General features: G+C 40.3%; 1 protein-coding gene across 2 annotated transcripts in view; it reads right to left on the bottom strand.

Moving 5' to 3' along the window:
* LOC128705812 (uncharacterized) overlaps positions 1 to 13,590 on the bottom strand; it is a 61,925-nt gene that overhangs the window by 38,623 nt on the left and 9,712 nt on the right. The window contains exon 2 of one of the 2 annotated variants that reach the window (XM_070082450.1): positions 13,366 to 13,565. In XM_070082450.1, coding sequence (XP_069938551.1) covers positions 13,366 to 13,557 — 192 coding nt within the window. In that variant the 5' untranslated portion in view covers positions 13,558 to 13,565. Of the gene's footprint in view, positions 1 to 13,365; positions 13,566 to 13,590 lie in introns of those variants that run through there. The other variant, XM_070082451.1, reaches the window with a different exon arrangement.

Here is a 13,590-nt window from a genome sequence, read left to right as displayed (position 1 = left end):
GAATTCAGTTTTATTTAAGTGAAGTTCTTGCCTCCTAACACCACTCCTCCCCTCCAGTCCATGGACCAGCAGGTCATTTCTAACTTCAAAAAACTCTACACAAAAGCAGTGTTTGAAAAGTGCTTTGAAGTGACCACAGACACTAAGTTGACCCTAAGAGAGTTCTGGAGGAATCACTTCAACATCTACAACTCCATAAGCCTTATAAGTAAGGCTTGGGAGGGAGTGACTTCCAGGACTTTGAACTCTGCTTGGAGACAATTGTGGCCAGACTGTGTCCAAAAGAGGGATTTTGAAGGGTTTGAGGCTGACCCTGACCCAGCTGACCCTCTGCCTGTTGTGGACTCTATTGTGGCATTGGGGAACACCCTGGGGTTGGAGGTGAGTGGTGAGGATGTGGAAGAGTTGGTGGAGGACCACAGGGAAGAGCTAACCACTGAAGAGCTGCAAGAGCTTCATCTGGAGCAGTATCAGGCCACAGCTGAGGAACTTGCTTCAGAGGAGGAGGAAGAGGGAGTGGATGAGGTGTCTTCTTCAAAGATTAAGGAGATTTGTGCCAAGTGGAATGATGTCCAAATGCTTGTGCAGAAGTACCACCCTGAGCAAGCTGAAACAAGCCATCTTTGCAACAAGTTCAGTGACAGAACCATGTCCCATTTTAGGGAAATGTTAAAGAGGTGCCAGAAACAGAGGACTGTGGACAGTTATTTTGTGAGACAGGGGTCCAGTGACTCTCAAGCTGGTCCTAGTGGCATTAAAAGACAGAGAAGGGAAGTAACCCCAGAGAGGGCTTTACTTGAAGTTCTCATGGAGGGGGATTCTCTTTCCAAACACTAACCCCAACTCCCTCTCTCCTCCTCCCTATCTTCAAGATGCCATCACCAATCTTCAATAAAGGTAAGTAAAAATGTTATTTTATTTGTATTACTATACATAATTAAAAACTATAGTATTTGTTGTATGTAAAACTGTATTTAATCTCTATAAAATGTATTTTTTGTGTGAATATTTTTGGGTTTCTGGAACGGATTAATTGTATTTCCATTATTTCTAATGGGAAATATTGCTTCAAATTTCAGACTTTTCGAATTTAGAACTAGCTCCTGGAATGGATTAAGTTTGATTTTTGAGGTTCCACTGTATAGCAAATTTCCAAGAAAGTCTCCAAAACAGTGGGCATCCTTTCAGAGATACAGTACTATGTACCCCAATCAGCTCTTCTTGCTCTGTACCACTCTCTCATTTACCCTTACCTTACCTATGGTATTCGTGCATGGGGCTCAACCACAGCAAATCACCTTAAACCATATAATAGCCCAACAAAAAGCTGCAGTGCAAATGATTACTAACTCCTGCACTAGACAACATACTCTACCACTTTTCAAGATTCTTAACTTGCTTAATATGGAAAACATCCACACTTATTATTGTGCCTACTACATACACAGGACACTACACTCAAATATAAACCCTCCTCTCAAACTTCTCCTTGATAATTATAACAGAACACACAGCCATAATACGAGACACAAATCACTCTTTGATATCCCTCGTGTCCATCTCTCCCTATGCAAAAATGCTATGCACGTAAAGGGCCCGAAGATCTGGAATTCATTGCCAGAACATACTAAAGGACCCCTGCCTGCAAATCAGTTTAAGGCCCTACTTAGAAATCACTGCATCACCCAAAATTAACCAGACAAACTGTACTTAATACCTACCAGTTACTCAAAAGCTACTCAAAAAATTTATAAATAATTTTAGACTGCTCAACTTAAAATTGTTTCAATTTCATTACTGCATATTGTGCTGAGGATTGCTTAACCATTTATTCATCACTTCAAAATCAGAATGTTTAAATTTCATTGTTTTAAATGGTACTAAATTGTAATACATCATATTGTAAATTTTTTTAAATTGTTCTATTGTAATACAGGTACCATCCGACTTACGACCGAGTTCGGTTCCGACAAACCGGTTTTAAGTCGAAATGGACGTAAGTCGAACCTTACTACTGAATATCAACATCACATTTTTGTAATGACTTTATTTTATTGTTTTATTTTGGTATTTCATTTTTTACTTTACTTTTTATGCTGTTAGTACTGTATTTTATACTGTAAGGTTTAGGATAAACACTGTGTACAACACAAACAGTTGTTTATTCCCCAGAAATTTGGCATAAAAAACATGGTTGTAAGTCGAATGGTCGTATGTTGAGCAGGTCGTAAGTCGGATGGTAGGTGTATTGCAATTTTTATAAACTGATTCAATAATTATTCCCTACTGAACTTCTCTACTAGACTTATTAAAGCCACATAGTATTACCTAATAATACTCAGTTCTCTTGTACTAACTGTAACTCATCTCATGACCATATGAACTGTTATTGCTTTATTAATCTTAAGTTAGTTTTAAGTTTGCCCAAAATGCTCTGCATACAATGGGGCGTTTGGCATGTTCACCCAACTATTATATTCTTTTGTACAACTATGTATCATGTCAAAATATATTCATTATTATTATGTCTTGCTTATAATAAATGCAACATTTATTTGTTTCCCATGCACATCATGAAAGATGTGGGTATCTGACTGCTTAAAACCAGTGTGTTCCTTCATCTTCACCTACATCTTCCCCCTCCCCCATGGCGTGGAGGAGGAGGCACTGGCTGGTCCCGACCTCGTTACTCTCGACACCACATGCCTCTAATTATTCCATGCATTGTCGTTGTTGTTGTTGTTGGTTTGCCGGTACTTCCGGCCTGGGTCTTCTCCATATGGCGACCCGGCGGTGGCCTCCCGGGCGGGGGGGGTGTCGTTCATCTTCTTCCTTCTTTCTTTGGGCCCCTCCGGTTGGAGGGTGACTTCTTCTGTCTTGCGGTGACTATATTCCATGCACTAACATGTATTCATTTTTAAGTTAACTGAAAGCATGGCACCCGTGCTGGAGGTGGATGTGTTTATGGAGACCTTTTGAGGTTTGTATATACATGGCTGGCACCCACACACAGTGGGCCCATGACCATCTTCCCACAACCACCACTCATCAACCTTAACAAACTGTACAACACTTCCACTATTTATGTTGAAACGATGCACTGGACATTCTTGCTGCACTGAAATCTTCCCAAAGTATTCACACTGAATCCTGTTCAGTCTTAACCTGGTCACCCTCTTTGATCAGGAGTTATCCTTGAAAATCCCACAGCTAGCCCGCCACACGCCCTGCCACACCGAGCATCCTCATCACAGTTCACTTTTATGCTGAAAATCCTAAGCAAACAAAGTAAAGCTCAACAGCAATCATATTAAGAAGCTAATCACCATCTTCAATGATGTAGGCTCTGTAATTTTCCAAAGCTAATCATGACTCACAAAGCTGTAATAACACAATTTCCAGCTGGCCGAGCGGCTTAGGCACTGGCCTGGGGTTTTAGGCCTCATTCGCTGTGGGTTCAAACCTCACTCATTTTGTGGTTTCCAAAGCTAATGTTTGCTGATACTGAAAAATAAAGCAGAGACTGCATCTTGCACATTAACATTGTTATACAAGACAACGCAGTGGACCCTCAGTTACTGGCCGTAATCTGTTGCAGAAGCTCGGCCTAAAACTGAAATAATATTTCCCATAAGAATTAATTATGTAAATACAATTAATCCATTCCAGACAAAAATATTCACCAAAAAATAATTTTTTTAACAATTAAATCAGTCATACCCTTATTGACAATTAATGCTGGCTTCTGGAATGCCTACTACATTTCCTGCATGCCTGCTACACTTCCTGTATGCCTGCTATGCTTCCTGCATGTCTGCTATACTCCAAGCATGCCTGCTACACTCCCTGCATGCCTGTTACACTCCCTGCATGCCTGTTACACTCCTTGCATGCCTGATACACTCCCTACATGCCTGCTACACTTCCTGTATGCCTGCTACACTCCGTGTGTGCCTGCTACAATCCCTGCATGCTTGCTACACTCTCTGCATGCCTGCTACACTTCAAGCTTAAATTCCATGGTGTTTCTCACTTTCTTTACTACAGGAACTTTACTAGGATCTTTCTTTGGAGCCATGGTTACTTATTCCACAGCTGCACTGCAAAAACACACACACACACACACACAAAAAAGGAAAATACATGTAAGTGAAATGTTCGGAGGTATGAGCAGAAGCTTCCTCACGCACAGAAAGACACAGCCAAACTGACGTGCAAGTGGCCCCAGCCGATGGACGGATGTGTCCGAAATGGCCAATCACCGGGAGCCGAAAAACCAGCCGATCACCGAGTTGGCCGATAACAGGAACGGCCAATAACCGAGGGTCCATTGTATGACCTTAGTATCTCTGATTAGTTCAAACCAAGGGCTATTTATTTACTGTTATTGAATACATTATAGCAAAATCATATATCAACCAGGTTTCTGTTAACATAAAAGAAAATCTGGAACTGAGTAATTCAAGCAATGTTACAATGACATCATTATCACTGCTTAAAAACCCAATGTTATAACTGAAAATAAACAACTGCTTGCATAAAGCCAATTTTAGTAACATTTGCCGTATATTTTATCTAGAAGGTTAAATACAGGATCAATGTTTGTATGCACAAACATTAACCCTTTCAGGGTCCGTCCCGTAGATCTACGGCTTTACGGTGAGTGTCCAAACCGTAGATCTACGCCATGAGCTCAGCTCACTCTGAAAAACTGTGAGTAGTACATTTGGGCCTAGATATGAGAGAATACATCTATGTGGTATGTGTGCACCACATAAAACAGATCCTGCAGCACACTGTGTATAATGAGAGAAAAAAACTGAAATCATGATTTTTCGATTAAAACAGCAACTTTGCAGTGTTTTTTCGTATGTTTTTTATAGTTGTATTTGCGATTTCTTGGTCTCATTTGATAGAATGGAAGACATATTACAGAAATAGAGATGATTTTGATTGGTTTTAGCACTGGAAATGGCTTGAAACTGAGCTCAAAGTAGCGGAAATGTTAAATTTTTGCCGATATTCAAGAGTAAACAAACGACCTCACACATCTAATACACGTCAGCTGGTGGGTCTAATATACATTCACAAATATGGTGATGATATTTATACAATTATTACAGTATTGCATAACAGTAAATCTTCTATTTTTTGGTGTGAATAAAAATTCATTATGCAAATAAAAAATCAAAATGGAATTTATTTGTAAAGCCTCAAAACATAACTAATGAACAGAGGAAATGTTAGTTTAGTGCCAGGAATGCCTACATTGTTTATTCTGGACCCTATTTTGAAATTGGAATATTTTGAACTTTGTGTTAAATTAGCCAAATTAACAATTTCCGATCACTTTATTTTGTAGTTGAAACAGTTGACTTGGCGATTTCTTGTGCTCAATCGATAGAATAGAAGTAATACTAGTGAAATAGCTAAGAATTTGGTTGATTGGAATAATGTAATTGGCCTAAAATGGGAGTCAAAGTCGGCAAAATCGCCGATTCGTAAATATCGCTGACACATCAAAATTCGCGAGCATAATTTCGTCAATTTTCCACCAAATTTCGTACTTTTTGTTTTATTACCTTCACAAAAAGATTCTCTACGATTTCATAAGAAAAAATAACAAATTTTTTTTTTGAAAATTCTTGGACACTGGTGCATGACTCCAGATTTGGGCCTTGGACCCTGAAAGGGTTAAACTTACAATGACATAATTATATATAAATAAAGTACAATACATAAATACTTATGAAAGTTAAATGAATTTATAAGGAATTAGGAGCATGAAGTACAGTAATTATCCTAAGTAGACTCTCCTGTATGTAATGAAAGATATGATGACATGCAATTTAAGTAGTGACAATATCAGTAATAATTCATGTAATTATTTTGAATTGTATTTGATTTGTACAAGCACAATACTCTGTAAAATTATCAGTAAAGCAGCTATTTCTGAAAAAGAGACTAATTATATGGGAGTGGGATAAAGAAATGTAGAAGCAAGAACAGGAGGATGAGCAATGAATGAGAACTACCCAATTTGAAGATTTGTTTGGAATGTAGCATCTTGCTGTCATGAATCATATTAGAGTTAGGTGGTTTTCAACATAAGCTTTAAAGCTGTTGGCAGAGACGGAGCCTTTGGAATTTTTAGGTAGAAAGTTTCAAATTCTGGGGTCTTTTTACTCATGTTGAATCATACATGAGGAATATCAAAGAGGCATTTGTATTGTGACCGAGTTCTATTCCAACTGTCCAGGAAGTCTCAGAAAAAGGTTTATATTAAATATTCAATGTCCTGTATCTATACAGGTGGCCCTCCACATTCGCGAGTTCCACATTCGCAAGCTTCAAACATTCGCAAATGCCCAGCCACCCAATCACAACCTCCCTGATACAACCTCTTGAACAGGGTGTGATAGCTACATTTAAAGCCTACTACACATGAAGGTCAATGCAAAGGCTCCAAACTGTGTTGGATGCAGATCCAGATGTGAGTGTCACTCGATACTGGAAGAAATTCACCATCACTGCCTCTCAATAGTGCATGAGTGTGTCAAGGATTTGCACCCTCAAACAGTGAAGGGTTGTTGGAGGGCTTTGTGACCAGAGTGTGTGTGTGATTTTGTTGGATTTGGTCCTCAGGACGAGGTTAACAAAGCCGTGAGGAAGACTGTGGAGTTAGCAAGGCTAGTTGGGGTGAAGGGTTTGAGGACATGCAGGAGGGTGAGGTGAGAGAACTGGTTGAAGAACATGCACTGGGTCTAAATGATGAAGAGTTGTTGGAGATTGTGCAGGCAGAGAATGAGGATGAAGAAGAGGAGAGTGTTTCTGAGGCCAATCAACCTCAAGCCCTCACCCTTGAAAAACTAGGGCAAGCGATGAGAATGACAGCACACCTCTGACAATTTTTTTACGACATAGACCCATTGATGTTGAGGGCTATGAAAGCGATGAACAACGCTGACAGGAGCATAATTCCCTACAAAACTGTTTGTAGATATGAAGAGGAAACGATCTCAGTTGCAACGGGAGTAGCCTGCCACTACTCCTGTTGCTAATGCTGACTCTAACAATGTCGATGATCCACCACCTATTATCGGCAGTGATGCTGGCAGTGAAGAGTTAGAATCCACACACTAGACCCATCATGCCATGCAGTTACACTCCATATAATCACCTCCATTCAACTGTCATCAGTAACTACATGGCTAACTATTATCACCACCATCATTGTCATCATCATAACAAGTCATCAGAGTTCATCTGCCTAACCTTACGAGCGTTGAGCGTTTTGTTTGTTCATTATTAGTTATTAAACCATAACATGTATGTATATACAATATATGTACAGTACATATGTATTTTACGATGTTTTCAAGTGCATTATGATTGTTCATGGTTCAGTAGGTTAAGGAAGCAGTATTGTTAGGCTTACCTGGAGTTTACCTGGAGAGGGTTTCGGGGGGTCAATGCCCCCATGGCCCGGTCTGAGACCAGGCCTCATGGTGGATCAGGGTCTGATCAACCAGGCTGTTATTGCTGGCCGCACGGAAGCTGATGTACGAACCACAGCCCGGTTGGTCAGGTACTGACTTTAGGCGCCTGTCCAGTGCCTTCTTGAAGACAGCCAGGAGTCTATTGGTAATCCCCCTTATGTATGCTGGGAGGCAACTGAACAGTCTTGGGCCCCAGACACTTATTGTGCTGTCTCTCAGTGTACTCGTGGCGCCCCTGCTTTTCATCAGGGGAATGTTGCATCTCTTGCCGAGTCTTTTGCTTTCATGTGGAGTGATTTTCGTGTGCAGGTTTGGTACCAATCATTCCAGGACCTTCCAGGTATATATTATCACATATCTCTCTCGCCTGCGTTCGAGGGAATACAGATCAAGGACCGTTCCCAGTAGTTTAGGTGCCTTATCGCACTTATCTGTGCCGTGAAAGTTCTTCGTACACTCTCCAGGTCTGCAATGTCACCAGCCTTGAAGGGGGCTGTTAGTGTAAATGCTATTATTATATTTCCCTACAATATATTTGTGCACCAAACATTCACGAATTTTCAACATTCGCAAAGTTCTTGATCCTCTAATCCTCATGAATGTGGAGAGCCACCTGTAGTATGCACAATAGTAGGTGTATGTTTTTTATAAGAACATAAGAACATAAGAACGAAGGAACACTGCAGAAGGCCTACTGGCCCATGCGAGGCAGGTCCAAGTCCCTACCGGCTTAAGCCAATGCACCCAACCTAGTCAGGTCAGGTCACATTGACTTAAGGGAGGAACACGGCAACCGACCTGTTAGCACAAGCTATCAGGTCCAACTCACACCCACCCACATCTACTCATGTATTTATCCAACCTATTTTTAAAGCTACACAACGTTCTGGCCTCTATAACGGTACTTGGGAGTTTGTTCCACTCATCCACAACTCTATTACCAAACCAGTACTTTCCTATATCCCTCCTGAATCTGAATTTTTCCAACTTAAAACCATTGCTGCGAGTCCTGTCTAGGCTAGATATTTTCAGCACACTATTTACATCCCCTTTATTTATTCCTGTCTTCCACTTATAAACCTCAATCATATCCCCCCTAATTCTACGTCTTTCTAGAGAGTGCAGTTTCAGGGCCCTTAGTCTATCCTCATAGGGAAGGTTTCTGATACATGGGATCATCTTTGTCATCCTCCTTTGTACATTTTCCAGAGAATTTATATCCATTCTGTAATACGGTGACCAAAACTGTGCAGCATAATCTAAATGAGGCCTAACCAAGGATGTATAGAGTTGAAGAACAACCTGAGGACTCCTATTATTTATGCTTCTTGATATGAAGCCAAGGATTCTATTAGCTTTATTGCGAACACTTATGCACTGTTGTCTTGGTTTCAGATTACTGCTAACCAGAACTCCTAAATCTTTTTCGCAATCCGTAATATTAAGATCTACATTATTTAGTTTATATGTGGCATGGTTATTGTCCTGTCCAACATTTAGAACTTTGCATTTGTCTATATTAAACTGCATCTGCCACTTCTCCGACCACTGCATCAGTCTATTCAAATCTTCCTGGAGTGCTCGAATGTCCTCGTCAGAATGAATTCGACGGCCTATTTTGGTGTCATCGGCAAACTTGCCGATGTCGCTCTTTATGCCCTCATCTATGTCGTTTATGTAGATTGTGAACAGCAGGGGGCCCAACACTGACCCCTGTGGAACACCGCTCGTGACGCTTCCCCACTCTGATTTCTCCCCATTTATGCAAACTCTCTGCTGCCTATTTGTCAACCATGCCTCTATCCAGGAAAAAATTTCTCCTCCTATTCCATGTGCTTTAATTTTCCTCAATAGTCTCTGATGTGGGACCCTGTCAAAAGCCTTACTGGAGTCCATATACACAATATCATATTCATTACCATGATCTACCTCCTCAAATACCTTAGTGAAAAAAGTTAATAAATTCGTAAGGCAGGAACGCCCCTTTGTAAAACCATGCTGAGATTCGTTGATTAATTTATGCTTTTCAAGGTGGCTACGAACTGCCTCGGCAATTATTGATTCCATAAATTTTCCCACTATGGAGGTTAGGCTTATTGGTCTATAGTTCGAAGCTAAGGACCTGTCACCTGTTTTGAAAATAGGTATCACATTTGCCATTTTCCACTTATCTGGCACCATGCCAGTTTGTAGTGATATGTTGAAAAGATTAGCCAAAGGTGTGCTAAGCTCCTCTTTACATTCCTTTAGAACCCTTGCATACAGTTCATCAGGGCCTGGGGATTTGTTAGGTTTTAATTTATCTATTTGCCTAAGGACCATGTCACTTGTGACCCTAATAGTGCACAGTTTATTATCGTCCTGTTCTACATAATTTATCATTACTGGAATATCGCTGGTATCCTCCTGTGTAAAAACTGAGAGGAAGTATGTGTTAAAAATTCTACACATTTCCTTATCACTGTCAGTGAGCTGACCCGAGGAACTTTTGAGTGGGCCTATCTTGTCCCTGATCTTACTTCTGTATACCTGAAAGAATCCTTTTGGGTTAGTCTTCGATTCTCTTGCAACTTTAACCTCATAATCTCTATTTGCTTTTCTAATTCCCTTTTTTATTTCTCTCTTTAACTGAATATATCGATTTCTTAATTGCCCCTCTCCTCTTTTGATTTGCCTATATATGCCTCTCTTTTGACCAATCAGATATTTTAATCTATTGTTCATCCATTTAGGATCATTTTTGTTTGATCTGATTTCCCTATTTGGAACATAATTTGACTGAGCAGCTAGAACTATGCCCTGGAAAGCATCATATCGGCAACCATCACCACCTACCTGACCCCTAGTCAGGTCATTCCAGTTCAGCCCACCTAAGTAATTTTTCAGTCCTATGAAATCAGCCAAGCGAAAGTCAGGGACGGAGACTTGATTGCCATTATTAGGGGAATTCCATGATATGTTAAAACTGAGTGATTTGTGATCACTCTCCCCAAGCTCATCATTAACCTCAAGATTATTAATTAGTGTTTCCCTACTGGCAAGAACCAAGTCAAGGAGGTTATTTCCCCTAGTTGGCTCTGTCACAAACTGTTTTAAAAAACAATCCTGGATCGTATCAAGAAAGTCACCCGACTCTAAATTTCCTGTCAAATTGCTCCAGTCAATCTGTCTATAGTTGAAATCTCCCATTAGCACAACATTTTCGTATGTAGATGCCTTACGAATTTCGTCCCATAGAAGTTTACTGCACTCCCTATCAAGATTTGGGGCCCTGTAAATCACACCCAAAATTAGTTTTTCTCGGCCCTCGAGAAGCTGTAACCAAACAGATTCAGTGGCTGACGCTTCTAATTTAATATCTTGTCTAACACAACAATTTAAATTGTCTCTGACATACATCGCTACTCCACCACCTTTCCTGTTGACCCTGTCAGTGTTGAGTAAGCGTCCCGTAGCTCGATCGCTAGTGCACTCGCCTCACACACTGAGGTCCAGGGTTCGAATCTCCTCCGGTATGGCTGGAAAACATTAGGGACACATTTCCAAAAGACATCTACTGTCCCTGTCCCTGTCCCTGTTCACCCATCAGTATAAAATGGGTACCTGGGTGTTAGTCAACTGGTGTGGGTCACATCCTGGGAAAAAACTGACCTAATTTGCCCAAAATGCTCAGCATAACAAGTGGCTTTCTATATAGTAGTATGTCATTGATGTCAGCTAGGCCTGTATACCTTGTACATATACTTGTAGTAAATAAAGATATTTATTTATTTATAAGTTGAAACTTTTCAGGAATGGGGACATGTGTTGTCTAGTGCTTGCTTGGTTGATCATTCATACAGTAGCTCTTTGTTGGGCAAAATTATTGGCTTTAGGTGATATGCTGTAGTAGAGCCTCAGGCACAAGTACCAAAGATGAGATAAGGATAGATTAGTATAGTAGAAGGTAAGCAGTGCTGTTAGAGGCAGAAATTAATGTATCTTAGAGTGGATGCCCACTGTTTTGGAGACCTTCTTGTATTCAGGTACATTCCCTTCTTATGCTTCTATATTTAGTTTAATTAATACATCTTTATCTTGTGTCATTATGTACTGGAGTGCAACAAAATTAATGAATTAAGAGACATCTCACTCAGAAATGCTTCTGTAGATAAACTAATTTCCTTTTACAAAATCCTCAACACACCACTCACATTTTCCCCCACATCTATTCTATAGTTTACCTTGTCTTTCACAGACCCATCTTAGTCCACTTCTAAATATCTGAACATGTATTTACTTCCTCTATACTCCCTTCAATAGGATATTCAATTTATCATTATCTAGATTTTCACTACCCTCATCACCTTGCTCTTTTTCTATGTTCACTTTTAATTTCCTTCTTTTACACACACTACCAAATTCATCTACCAACCTTTGCAACTCAGTTCACACACTGAGGGACCCAGGATCACTTCCCAGCATGGCTGAAACACTGGGCACATTTCCTTACCCCTTCTGTCCCTGTTCACCTAGCAATAAGTAGGTACCTGGGTGTTGGTCAGTTGTTATGGGTTGCACCCTAGGGAGAAGATTTAAGGACTCCAATGGAAAAAGACCAACAGTCACCTAGCCATGCTAGGTGTCCTAGTGGCCCCCTCTGTAATTAGTATTTTATTACATGTAAACCACACAATAACCAAAATCTGTAAACCCCGCATTGCAATCCTTATAGAGAATAAACTTGATTGATTGAATGATGCAGAAAATGCTGGGTTATCCTGGGAGACTAACCCTCTGAGTTAAAAATCTGAACAAAATCTTAACCTGTACTCCCTAGAATGAAGGCAGGAGAGATACATGATAATATACACTTGGAAAATCCTTGAGGGATTAGTACCAAAGATGCACATGAAAATCACTCCCGACAAAAGCAAGATTCGGCAGATGATGCAACATCCCCTCAATGAAAAGCATTGGTGCCACTAGCCCAATAAGAGATAACACAATAAGTGTGTGCAGCCCTAGACTGTTCAACTGCCTCCCAGCATACATAAGGGGGATTACCAATAGATCCCTGGCTGTCTTCAAGAAGGCACTGTACAGGCACCTAAAGTCAGTACCTAACCAGCCAGGCTGTGGTTCGTATATTGGGTTGCATGTGGCCAACAGTAACAGCCTGGTTAATCAGGCTCTGATCCACCACGAAGCCTGGTCACAGACCGGGCCACAGGGGCGTTGGCCCCTGAAACCCTCTCCAGGTATACTCTAGGTAACATCTCAAAATCCCCAACTTGGTAGTTGTCTTTTTGTCAGAACCACGACTATACATCATCCCAGTGCATGAAGTCACAGCTCCTTTACATCTTTAATATTCAACATTATTAATATTATTATTATTGTGTTACAATTATGAGGGAGAGCTAAACACATAATAGTTACACAAAACATGGGGAATTGGAACGGAATGAAAATAAGCCACTTTGACTTTTTTGGGTTATCCTAGGTAATCTACACAAATGCTGCAATGTATGATAATTGATGTAACTATTTATGTGTACCTGTACCTGAACAAACTTACTTATTTATTTAAGACCCATTTTATTTTCTGACATCAAGAGCCTCTCACAAACATAAAGGTTCCTCCCTGGAGAGGTTAACATTCAACAACTCATAACAATATCTTCTCACTATCTTTGCAGTACAGTATGCCCACCTCCCTATCTAATATATTTTAATATCCTCTCATTTCTGCAGTACTTTACCTCCACCTCCCTGTCTACCATCTCCCCGCTTTCAGTTTTAACAGCCAGGTCTATTTGCTCTCCAGACTTCCAAACCTTACATTATTGACCTCCCACTTTATAAACCATAAAAAAAAACTTACCTCTTGGTAAGCCTTATGAATTTTAGTCAAGAGACAGTCTCTGTACCTAGGTGAAGAAATCTGCACAATGCGCTCTTGGTTTTTATCCTTCCAGGAAGCTTCACTGTTTAACGAGGTCATGTCATCCTCAATATCAGATCTAGAGTTGCTGTTCTCCCTAGAAAACAGCGACTCACTTTTCTCAGATGCCATCTCTCAATCTGGTGTAGAAAAAAATTATTGTAA

The sequence above is a fragment of the Cherax quadricarinatus genome, chromosome 7 (genome assembly GCF_038502225.1).
Source record: "Cherax quadricarinatus isolate ZL_2023a chromosome 7, ASM3850222v1, whole genome shotgun sequence".
Taxonomy (NCBI): Eukaryota; Metazoa; Arthropoda; class Malacostraca; order Decapoda; family Parastacidae; genus Cherax; species Cherax quadricarinatus.
The sequence above is the reverse complement of the archived record's forward strand: the minus strand, read 5'-3'. Positions and strand labels throughout refer to the sequence as shown.